The sequence below is a fragment of the Phodopus roborovskii genome, unplaced genomic scaffold, assembly GCF_943737965.1.
Source record: "Phodopus roborovskii unplaced genomic scaffold, PHOROB, whole genome shotgun sequence".
NCBI lineage: Eukaryota > Metazoa > Chordata > Mammalia > Rodentia > Cricetidae > Phodopus > Phodopus roborovskii.
This window is the reverse complement of record NW_026126645.1, coordinates 3,310,112-3,322,457: the sequence shown is the minus strand read 5'-3', so window position 1 is coordinate 3,322,457 and position 12,346 is coordinate 3,310,112. Positions and strand designations below refer to the sequence as shown.

Here is a 12,346-nt window from a genome sequence, read left to right as displayed (position 1 = left end):
AGTATCCTTGGGGAGTCCAGGTTAGTCTGTTTTTGTTGTTTTTTTGAGATGGGGTTTCTCTGTGTAACTTTGGATCCTGTCCTGGAAGTCACTCTTTAGACCAGGCTAGCTTCTGCCTCTGCCTCCCGAGCACTGGGATTAAAGGTGTGTGCTATCACTGCCCTGGCCTCCAGGTTGGCCTCCTGACTTCAGGGATTGCAGGTTTGTTCAGATAAAAAAGTTGTTGAGTATAACAATAAAAATCATTTTGGTTAAGTGTTAGGTTTGATGAATTTTATTGACCTCCAACATAATATGTCTACCTTGTGTATATGTCTGTTTTATCCGTCCATCTAGCTATATTTATCCATCTAGTCACCTACCCACCTGTCCATCTGTTCGTCTGTCCATTTATTCATCCACCCACCCACCCAAACCACCCACCTATCTATTGGTCCATCCATCTATTCATGTGTCCACCCACCCACCTATCCATCCATTTACTTTTCAGTATCTTCAAATAATGCTTGTGCTTTCACAACTTTTTCTTGGTCCTGGCAGCCACAGATGAACTTGTAGGTTCCCTCTATTTTGCTCTTCTGGGGCTTCTTGTGAATACTTTATGTTTGACCTGTGAGAGCCATCCATGCGTGTATGCCATGGTTCTTTGTTTTTGTTGCTAAATGTATCCTGCTCTGAATACAGCTTAATTGTTTATGCACTTTCGAGCTGATGTGTTTGGGTTTCAGTTATAAGCTATTATAAACATTGATGCTGTGAACTGCTTCTGTTTTGTCTGATGTCATGAGTTTACAAATCCCTCTTTGAGACCCTGCTTTCAGTTCTTTTATCTGTGCATACCTATAAGTGAAGTTGTTGGATGGTGTGAAAATTCTGTTTTTAGTTATTTTGGAAACCTTTTCAAGAGCTGTGCCAGTTATGTTCCTGCCAAGAATACATGAAGGTTATATTTTCTTTGGAGAAATGTGTGTAGTGAGATATTCACCCTGCCCCAATGGGCGTGGTCAATGTGGCCTCCAGATATTGTGGTTAAAGGATCTGAGAAAACAGATAGGATCAGCTAACAACAGAAACAGAAGACCGCCAGCAGGATGCCTCCAGATGCTATCTGTCTTCTACCAGGAAGCACAAGAGAGCTGCTGAGGTCCCTGACCCCAGACTTTTACCCCAGTCCAGTGCAACAGGTGCAGGTGGGGTGAATATCTCACTACATAAGTCCTCTGCCTACTTTTTTTTTTTAAATGAATTGGATTTTTTTGTATTTTGGTTGATTACTAGGAGTTCTCTAGATACTGATCTCTCATTTAGATCAAGTTTTGCAGGTCATTTCTCCCATTCTCTGGATTGCTATAATTTTTTTCCTCAATTTTTTTTTTATTTTTTATTTTATGTGTATGTGTGTTTTGCCTGCACGTGTGTCTCTGCATACATGCAGTGCCTGTTGAGGCCAAATTAGATCCTCTGGAACTGGAGTTACAGATGCCTGTGAGTTTCCATGTGGGTGCTTGGCACCAAATCCTAGTGCTCCAGAAAAGCAGCCAATGCTCTTAAACTACTGAACAATCTTTCTAGCTTCTGTATTGTCTTTTTACTGTGCTGATACAGCCGTTTTGAGGGATGAATTTGGATTTTAGGCTAGGGCCTGATACAGGTGAGGTAAGCACCTGCCAGTAAATAATACTCTCCTGCTGGGTTATGGTGGCACATGCCTTTAATCCCAATACTTGGGAGGCAGAGGCAGGCAGATCTCTGTGAGTTTGAGGCCAGCCTAGTCTACAGAGTAAGTTCCAGGACATCGAAGGAATACAGTGGGGTGGGGTGGAGGGGCGATATATACACATACACGTCCTTTCATAAAAAAATTAAAAATTTTTTTTCTGTGTGTGGGTGTTTGGCTTGCATATATGTCTGTACACTACAAAAATGCAGTGCTTGTGGAGGCCAGACGAAGTTATTGGGTCCCTTGGAATTGGAGTTATCGACATTTGTCAACCTCCATATCTGTACTGGGAATTGAACCTGGGTCCTCTGACTATACAGCCAATGCTTTTTAACTACTGAGCCTTCTCTCCAGCTCCTTGATGCTGGCTTTTGATGCATAAATATGTTTTATTTTCATGAAGTCTAATCTATTTACTACTTCTTTGGTTCTTGTACTTGGGTGTTATTAATGCTTTCTTCTTACCACCAATCACTGTCAGGCACATTGCTGTTGAAGATCTGTTCTAGGTTTTCTGAGTTTTCAGGTTTAGATATTTGATCCATTTTGAATTAATATTTTTGTATTATATTAGATAAGGACCCAACTTCATCATTTTTGTGGGTTCCCAATTTTCTGAGCACTTGTATTTACTATTGGATCCTTGACAAAATTGTTTTGTATAGTTTATTTCTGCCTTTTTTTCCCCCTTGATCTGTCTTTCTTGAACTCAGTATCACATTCTTTTGTTTACTATAGCCTTTTAGTAAGGTGTCTGTGTGGCCCCTCCTCCCCTGTGATTCCCCCTTCCCCCCCAAGACGGTTTCTTTGTGTAGCTCTGGCTGTCCTGTAGACCAGGCTAGCCTCAAACTAACAGATCCACTTGCCTCTGCCTCCCTAGTGCTGGGATCAAAGACCCGTGCCACCACCGCCTGGCTTTAGTAAGGTTTTTAAAAATTAGAATTATTCATTTTATTGATATGTGGGTATTTTGCCTGCACAAATGTCTGTATACCACATGCATGCGTAGTGAGTGTCCCCAGAGGTCAGAAGCTGGCATGGCATCCCTGGAACTGGAGTTACAGATGCTTGTGAACCACTATGTGGTTGTTAGGAATTGAACCTAAGTTCTCTAAAGAACAAGTGCTTTTAACTGCTGAGCCCCTCACCAGCCCCATTTATTAAGTTTTGAAATAAAATAGGGTCTGGTCTGCTAGGATTGGATATGTAGGGTAGAATTGATAGTATCTTAATATGAAGTCACCTAGCATATGAGTATAGGATGTCTTTCTATTTCTTGGGGCTTCTTTCTACAGTTTTTTTTGTCCTTTTCATTTTGTGAGTCTTTCACCTTCCTGATTAATTCCTAAGCATTTTAGTCTTTTTACATATCCATTGATTCTTGCCAAGTTCATTTTTCTTAGGCCTTTCCAGTTTCTGATACTGGCTTTAATATGAGTGTGGACCAAGTATTGGACTTAGTTTAGTGTTATTATGGGTGGTAGATATCTTCAGTAAGAGCTTTACTGAGATTTTGGTAGGTGATTTCACTGTGATTGTTATGTAGCCAGAAGTAGATTTGATTTTTATTTTAAACAATACCTGTAGCAGTAGTTTGTTTATTACATTATTATTGAGTTACTAATAAAGAACTACAAAAAACTGGAAATAAAAGCAGGTAATATGCTAATTTCCTTGCTGTTTATGTTATAGACACGTATAAATAAAATTTGCACAGAGAGTATTATGCAAACAGCATATAACATTGAGGCATACCTTTAATAACTTGCTTTGTCGCTAATGGCTAGTATGCTATGAACTGCACACTTGAAGTGTTGACAGAGCTGTGATTCCCTCCCTCCCCCCTTTTTGAAATAACTTTTGCTATGTTGTTTTGGCTGGCTTAGATCTTGCTTTGTAGACCAGTCTGGTCTTGAATTTGTGATACTCCTGCCTCTGCCTCCTGAGTGCTGAGATTATGGGTGTGCTCCACTATCTCCATATTTTTTTTTCTTTTAAATTTATTTTTAAATTTTTTCCTTTTATTTATTTATGTGGAAGCATGTGCCACAGCATGTGTGTGTGGAGGTCAAGAGGGTAAACTTGGGGGAGTTGGTTCCCTCGTTTCACCATCTTTTTCCTGGGGATGGAACTCAGGTTGTTAGGCATGGGATCCTAACTCATGGCACCGTGTTTACCAGCTGAGTGATCTTGCTAGCTCTGCCGTATTCATCTTTGCTCAGATTGCCACACACTCTACCTGCCTCTATCTCCCTAGTGCTGAGATTATAGCCTTGTGCCAACCATGCCTGGTTTTAATGTGTTATGGAGGTTGAATACAGCACTAGAGATATTCACTACCAACTAAAGCGCTCTTGACCTGCGATTTTTGTTTCCTTCGACTTGTGATTTTAATGTTCTGCAGACATCAGATTTCAGTTGCTGATTTCTCCTAACTTTCTTTAGGGCAAGAGGATTATGACAGACTACGACCGCTGAGTTATCCACAAACAGACGTTTTCCTAGTATGTTTTTCAGTGGTCTCTCCATCCTCATTTGAAAATGTGAAAGAAAAGGTGAGCCAGACTCTTTCCCCTTGCAGCCTGTACAGCTGTTTTGTTGCCCTGTAAAGTTTCAGAGACTTGTAGATTAACAAAAGCATTTAAAACCTTCCTTGTAGTGGGTTCCTGAGATAACTCACCACTGTCCAAAGACTCCTTTCTTGCTTGTTGGGACCCAAATTGATCTCAGAGATGACCCCTCTACTATTGAGAAACTTGCCAAGAACAAACAGAAGCCTATCACTCCAGAGACTGCTGAAAAGCTGGCCCGGGATCTGAAGGCTGTCAAGTATGTGGAGTGCTCTGCCCTCACACAGGTAAGAGCTCTGGAACCCGTATTTCTGTGTAGTTGATTTTTTTTTTTTTTCTTTTTTGTTGTTTGAACATTAGGATAACAGACTCTTCCTTTTATTCTTTTTCCCTTACAACATTAAAAAAAAAATCATTTATGTTTGTGAATATATACTGTGAGTGCAGTTATACAGAGTGTGTAAGCTGACAACATGGCCCTTCAAGGCATGTTGTCACGAGAGGAAGGTTTTTATTGTAGATATGAGGGAGAATGTAGCCAGAGGTATCTGGATGGATCCAGAGCAGAGAGCGAAAACAGAGACTAGACTTGGTCATGAGAAGAGAGAGGAGGTAGAGTGAGAGAGGAAGAGAAAGATGACTAAGAGAGGGGGTCAAGAAAGGACATAGTGGAAATAGCGGAGTTATAAATAAGGGAATAAGAAGCTGGGGGAGAAGGGAAGCTTCTGAGATAGAAGAAGTTTAGGGTGAGGAGTTGGGCAAGAAGAGCCAGGATGCCAGCATAGACTGTGTGTAACAGATACTTGTGATACTGAGGGAACCTAGAGGTCAGCATATGCTTTGATGTGCTCAGAAGCATCATTCATCCCTTCTTCCTGGGATAAGGAAATGGCTTCTTTGGTATAGGGAACTACCAGAATTTGGACCTGATATTCCAACCTTTTGTTCGTGATAAGAAGAGGCAATGTAATCTATTTTATAACTGCTTCTTAGCTGAAATTAGGACATTGTTGTCAGGGCCCAAGAAGGCTGGAATGCTGGTTTAAGTAAGGCTCTGGGGTAGGGGAGGCCAGGCTGCTTTGGAGCAGTCTGGAATGCTAGTCCAAAGCAGGGGTTCAAGCCTGCCAGAAATTATGTCAGAAGCATCTAGTTTACATTAGCTTTCAGCAAATCCAGGCTTTGTTGGTTTTGAAGGACTGAGGCTGGCATGTTTGGAGCACTTTGCATTGTGCAGTAGTTTGGAATCTGTGGGGACAGGTATAGGCCAGGAACAGAAGGAAGATAAGGAGCATGGGGGAATCTTTATGTTGTGTATAAACTTGAAATTTCCAGGCCTGTGATCCTGGGACTTGGGGAGAAAGGGTGGTTGTGAAAGGAATGCCAAGACCAGGGGGAAGGAGAGAATCCATCTGTAGGATAGCAGTAGGCAGGAAAGGTTAAGCTATTAATTGACAGGAGTAATTATGTGGAGTCTGTTTGACCTGTAATAGGTGGATCCAAGTCTTGACTCCCTGAAGCTTACATGAATTTTTTGAAAGTTACCAAAAGATGATGTTTTAGCATTACCACTAATGTAATCTGCACTGAAATCCTCATTGTAGAAAAGCTGTTAACAAATGTCTGTAAGCCAGAGTTGTTTTCAGCATAGTGAGAACCACTTTTAAGTCTGTATTTAGAAAACAACCAAAAGAAATGAAGAAATTTGAGCCTGTGACTATAATAATAGTCAGTGCTTTACCAGGTCTAGATTAATAGCTTATCAGAACTCTACTGGTTAATGTTAAAAATTTGGACTTTTGAAGTCTTTTTTTAAAATTATTATTTATTTATTTTTAGCTTTCAGCTTGTCTTGTGTGTAAGGGTATCAGATCTCCTGGAACTGGAGTTACAGACAGTTGTGACCTGTCATGTGGGTGCTGGGAATTGAACCTGGGACTCCTGGAAGAACAGCCATTGTTCTTAGCTGCTGAGCCATCTCTCCAGCCCCCAGTTCTGTGTTTTTGAGGGTATTATTTCCCTTTTGGAATTTTTCCCTGGCTGTTTCTGAGTGATGTGACTGGAAGTCCTTTTGGAGCTGAGTTCAGGGAGCAGTGAATGAGAGTTTAACTTGCCTGTGCAGTTCAGTCTTCTGAGGCTTTATAGCATTGTGTCTTAGTTCTTCTCCTGCTCTAGTAAAATGCCTTGACCAAAGCAACATACAGGAGAAAGGTTTTTTTCTGGCTCACAGTATGAAGTGCAGTCCTTCATGGTGGAAGCTAAGGTGCTTAAGAAGCTGCTCACAAGCATCCAGTCAAGAGATGGACAAATGAGGTGCTAGCGCTTTGTCCTTATCCAGTCCCAGCTCCTCTGCCCAGGGAATGGTTCCACCCACATTTAAGAAAGGCCTGCCCACATCAGTTAATGTAATCAAGTTCATCCCCCACAAGCATACCCAGAGGCCATTTGCCAGATGTGTCTGGATTCTGTTGATAGTTACTGACCATACATTGTCTAGTCCTGGTTCTAGGAACAAAGGAAAGATTTTGGTAATAATAGAGGTTACTAATATATTAAATCCAGTTATATTTATTGTGCTTATTCAGTAGTTATTTTTAATATTGTTGGGTTTTTTGATCAAATGTGTGTCAGTGATAATATGTATAATTATACATAGATTTTATGAGAGATTTGGCGTACATAGGACTAAATGCATAATTTAAATTCCCAGCCCATTGCTTGGTATATTTAAACATTAAGCTTTTGTACTTAACTAGATTTCTGTAGGATAACTTTAAGGCACAATTTCTTAGTTTCACATACCCCTAGCCCAGTTTAGTAGTTGATCTTATTATAGAAACAAATATTTAAAAAATTCACAAGAACTTAACTTTTTCACGCAGCACAGATGGAGACAATAACCAAATAGTGTTCTAGTACTATCCCTTTGAGAAGTATGGCAGATGGAAGTACTATCCCTTGAGAAGTGAAGGCAGGCATGGGGGGGGGTTGTGTGTGTGTGTAGAGGGAGGTGGGAGGAAGTGTGTGGAACCTGACAGCATGTATTGGGGATGCTCTCTCTCTGTTCTTTAGATAAGGGCTCCTTTGGGGAAATAGAGGCAAGTAGGCCATGTGAACCCAGTTTTAGGTCACTGGTGAAGCTTATTTTAGACAGTTGGATACTCCATGTTAGAGTTCCATCTGTGAGCAAGTTATCAAATGACGTAGAACTGGAAGCATAGGAGTTACATAGGAGAAACAATTTTTCCTTCCAGATTCTGAAGTTAGGAGAAGTCAGAGGGTTAAAAGATAGAAGATGGGGTTTAAGTGTCTAAGTGTAGAAGTTCAAACTTGTTCCGTTGTTGATTCCTCTATAACTAAGTTTTACATAATAACTAGTAAAGTGAAGATTAGCCTTGTTTCAGAAGGTATTTGTTGTTTCCTGAAGTAAATAACTGCACAAGAATGGATTGTGTTTTTGATTAAAAAAAAGTTTTATGAGGCAGGTTTCACTCTGTAGCCCAGGCTGGTTCCAAGCCCAGAGTCTCCTCTTTGCCTCCTGAGTGCTGGGATTAAGCCACCTCCCCTGGCTAGGAGTTCCTTCTTCAGTGGGGTATACCCTACTTTCTAGCAATCCTCTTCCTCTATTTATAGTCCTTGTAAAGTATTTCCCTCCCACCCTCTCGCTTCTTCTTATTTGTCTGTGAGGGTTCATACAGATGTGTAGACAGATTGCAGAGGCACTTTAGTGTTTGTATACTATTTCTACTGGGAAAATGATGTAAAAGAAGAAAACATTTAAATATTATTTTATGATTGCTCTCATTTATTTTGTATAAAATAGATTTTGTGGGTATGGTTTCTCTGAGGGTATGTAGGGTATAAGGAGGGAAATGCCTGGGGGTAGTCCAGTAGATATCACACCACTGGGGCTATGTTCTGGAATTTTTGGAACATTTTTTATTTAAGATCAAATTGACCTAAAGAACATGTGGAACTGTTCTGGGTGGTAAACCTGTGGCCTCTGGGCTCGAGAGTTCACTGCTGCCAATCGCATATCCTTGGAGTTTCTGGCAGAGTTGTAAGTGTTTTTGTAGTCTGGTCCCTGTAGATGTGAGGATGTTCTGTTTCCATTCCATGCTACATGCGCTGGACCCATGCAGACACTGAAAGCATCAGACTGCTTGCTGACTCTCATTCTGAGACCCCATTCTTTGTTTCCTTATGACTTGGGTTGGTGGTTCCTTGCTCTAATAACATTGCTGAGTACCTGAAGTGCATGCTGTTTCTGGGATCCATTCTTTATAAACTCCTTATAGTTGCCGCTACTGTTGCACAGGGAAACTGACTTACTAAATCCTAATTAACCCCATCCAGATTTGTCACTGAACCTAGAGACATGTAGCATGCCTGTTAGTTGCTGTTTGTGCCCTTCAGTTATTCAGGGGCTGAATTCACAAAAGCCTGGAATTCTAATAGATGTATTTCCAAAAATATGTATTTTGCCATTATCATTAGTAATGTTGGGTGAATCTTACTTTTTCCAACACATCTGTCTTTTATTTACATAGCTATTTTTTCTTCTTGTAATTTTATACTAAAAGTAATATTAGATTTCAGTATGTGATTCTTTAGAAGTTACATACTGCATTTTTATTAGTTTCTCCTTGCTTAGTTAACTTTTTTTGAGGTGAAGTTTCTGTCCAGTTATCTACCCTTTGAGTACTCTCTCATTCGAGTGAACATTCTAGTGTATCCTTTCCTTTAAGCATACTGCTTCTGTGAATTCAGCTCTTTTAATCCAGACTGCTGTTGTATCTGCTAGTCTCTAATCCTCTAACCTGGCTGCTATTCTCTCTCCTCCCCTCTGTCTTGTAGAGAGGTCTGAAGAATGTGTTTGATGAGGCTATCCTAGCTGCCCTCGAGCCTCCGGAAACTCAACCCAAAAGGAAGTGCTGTATATTCTAAACTGTTTTCTCCTTCCCCTCTTTGCTGCTGCTTCCTGTCCCACTACTGTAGAAAGATCATTTAAAACAAAGGAATAAAACCATCCTGTTTGAAAGCCTCTGCGTCTTCTTACTCAACACATTAGAGCAAACTCTGTATTCATTTTTGATCATGAATGCAATATCTTAGAATATTTTTTTGTGATCAGTAGTCACATTAGACTTGTTTAACTTTTTGCTGCTTGAGTTGCCTGATGCACAGAGCTTTTGGTTTGAATTATTATTGCAAAAAGGAATGTGGTCTGGCATTAAGAATGATGTCTTGGAGAAAACGAGTTTTAACACTTCTAGATGTTAGTTCTAGATGGAGAAAGTATTGCTAAACATCATTTTACTCAGTAATTACTGATTGTTAATTGTAATTGCATGACAAATTGAAAAGGTTGACTTGCTAGTAGAGTGTATTGGGGAAGGGAGGATTCTCCTATGGTTTTCCTGTGTGCAGTGAAACTTTGTGTTGCTTTTGCTTTGGCTGCTTGTGCTGTAGGTGGAGTGTTTGTCATTCTGGGATGGGGAAGCTATCCATGTATCTGCTACTGCTTTATGAGTTCATTGTTGTTACACATTTATCTTCTAATCCTAGCATCCATTTAACAATTGACTTAAGGTTTGCTGATGTTGAAATGTAAAGCTACTGCCTTTATATTTTCCTGCTTTTGATTTTATTGTTGTGAGGGAAACATACACTTGTGGTTATCCTTAAATTTTGAAATTAAAAAATATACAATTGTTTGTATAAATGCCTGGTGAAGCTTTATTCCTAATGCACTGACTGGCTCTAACCTCACTTTTGTATCAGGTACCCACGTCTACTTCCTTGAATTGCCTTGGCTCTGTCTAAGTAGTGGGATAAAGGGAGTTCAAAGTGAATATATTTATAGCTGCCATACCCTTGCTGCCCACTCCCTGCCTTCCATATAACATGGATGCCACTGCCCAGGTGTATTTTCTGTTTACATGCTGCTGCTCCATTTGAATGCAGAGCTGCTTCCCTTGTTCCTGCCTACAATATTCTTGCAACACATCACACAACTCATCGAACGATCAAATGATATGTGCTTGTTTGCTTCTTGTGATACATATTGGTTTGCAAAAACTATCTCAGAGGACTGCTCACAAGTGTCTGCTCATCTGTGCCAACATTGCTGAATCTCTGCTGTGCCCTGACAAGACAACTGGGTGGAACAAGATTGTTAGGTTGAGTTTCAGGGTTATTAATGTTTTATTTGTTTGCCCATTGTCTGTGGGATTTGACTGTTTTAAACATGAACTCCAGCTCTGTTGTTATACTGAAAATCAGATTGCCCATTTCTTCTTTCTACCCCTTTTCAGAAAGGCCTAAAGAATGTGTTTGATGAAGCAATATTGGCTGCCCTGGAGCCTCCAGAACCGAAGAAGAGCCGCAGGTGTGTGCTGCTATGAACGCCTCTCCAGAGCCCTGCACAGCTGGTGTTGTCATCATACTAAAAGCAATGTTTAAATCAAACTAAAGATTAAAAATTAAAATTCGTTTCTGCAATAATGACAAACGCCCTGCACCTACCCACATGCACTCATGTGAGACAAGGCCCATTGGTATGGCTCCCCCCTTGCCCTCCCAGTAATAGTTAATTTTGAATAATTGTGTATTGTCTGAAAAGTGACGAGTGTTAGTTTTTGTTTCCTTGTTTAAAAAAAAAAAAAAAAGATCCCCACCAATCTTTTTGTTTTGTTTTGTTTAAAAGCAAGGCATGCTTGTGATGACTTTGTAACAGACTAATTTGAATTGTCAAAGCTGCTCCCTGGTTCCATTTTGGAGAGCAATCTGGGGCATCTTAGATTCCCCCCACCCCCAGCCCTTCTGTTCTTTTGGGGTGTGTGTGGGGTTGTTTCTTAGTCTTATTTTTTAAAATTTGTTAAGTAGTGGATAGCCCTTAGGGGGAGGACAGATTATTTCCACATTCCACTTCCCAGGTCTAGTTTAGCAAATGTGTCCCCACCTGGTGCTCTTAGGAAGGAGTATAAAAATGCCTCTTTTAATAACATACTTCTTCTTGAAAGTTGCCTTTTCTCTCCACCCTTGAGTGGATCTAGTCTTTGATGAAACTCATCAAGGTGGATGGAAGCTGTCTTGCCCCTCATTCTAGGATGCACTCTGTATGTGACTGTGACTTTCAAGGGCATTTGTTTGCCATTGGCTGATTTGGGGAGGGGGGATAATTTCTAATTTCTTTCATTGATAAATGAAAAAAAGTATTGCACCTTTTGAAATACACCAAATGGATTTAGTTCCTAATGTAAAAAAAGGCATTCTTTTGCCCCTGTCAGTCATTTTCTTATATGCTTAGCATAGATTTACAACTGACTGTAGTGTTCCTAGATTCAGCTGAAGACCTGGTACATAGGGTTCCTTAAGGGATGGTGCTAGAAGACAAATGGTTATGATGACTACCACCTCCTTCCAGGTGATGAGGTTACAGGCCTGCTTCATTAAGAAGCTATGAGTATGTGGGGTGGGGAGCATACTTAACCGACATGGGGACCAGTCAGGGCTATCCCCTTGTTTTCTTCCATGCCTATGAGGAACCCTTGAACAACTGGCTGAAGCTCTCACATTCAAGAAAAATGGCAAGAGTCTCAGGACTCTTCATAAGTGTTAATAGAGATTTATCAGATTATTTTGTTTGAAGGTTCCAATTTTAAAAAATGTTTAGGTAATCTCCTTCCCCAGTCCTAATCTTGTGGATTCGTCAGTGCTGAACCAATGCTTTCTATGTGTCCCAGTTCTTTGTATATGAATTCTTTTCAGATGTATTAAACAAACAAAACCCTTCACAAGCCAGCCTGAAGGTCCTTGTTTTCCCTCCGCCTCTTATTTTTCAGGTATTTAGAACTGAGGATGTGACTGTACATGACATCAACATCTAACAAATTTTGAGTTAAAATTTTAAGGCTTTATTTTTCTTTCCTGGCAGTAAGCTTGTGTTATTTCCCTCCACATGTTCAGGTTTATGCTTTCCCTCCTGAATTTGAGAGCTAGTTCAGAAACTCTTCACCTTGTATGCTGAGTAGGTCAGAGCAGTTAGTGCAGAAAT

The 12,346-nt window shown here is 40.3% G+C and overlaps 1 protein-coding gene across 2 annotated transcripts in view; it reads left to right on the top strand.

Annotated features, from left to right (window-relative positions):
• The window catches only part of Cdc42 (cell division cycle 42), a 37,691-nt gene extending 25,602 nt beyond the window's left edge, over nucleotides 1-12,089 (top strand). Inside the window, exons 4-6 of one of the 2 annotated variants that reach the window (XM_051173734.1) lie at nucleotides 4,166-4,275; nucleotides 4,380-4,577; nucleotides 10,605-12,089. In XM_051173734.1, the coding sequence (XP_051029691.1) occupies nucleotides 4,166-4,275; nucleotides 4,380-4,577; nucleotides 10,605-10,694 (398 nt within the window). In that variant the 3' untranslated portion in view covers nucleotides 10,695-12,089. Of the gene's footprint in view, nucleotides 1-4,165; nucleotides 4,276-4,379; nucleotides 4,578-9,144; nucleotides 10,013-10,604 lie in introns of those variants that run through there. The other variant, XM_051173735.1, reaches the window with a different exon arrangement.
• Nucleotides 12,090-12,346: the final 257 nt, after the last annotated feature.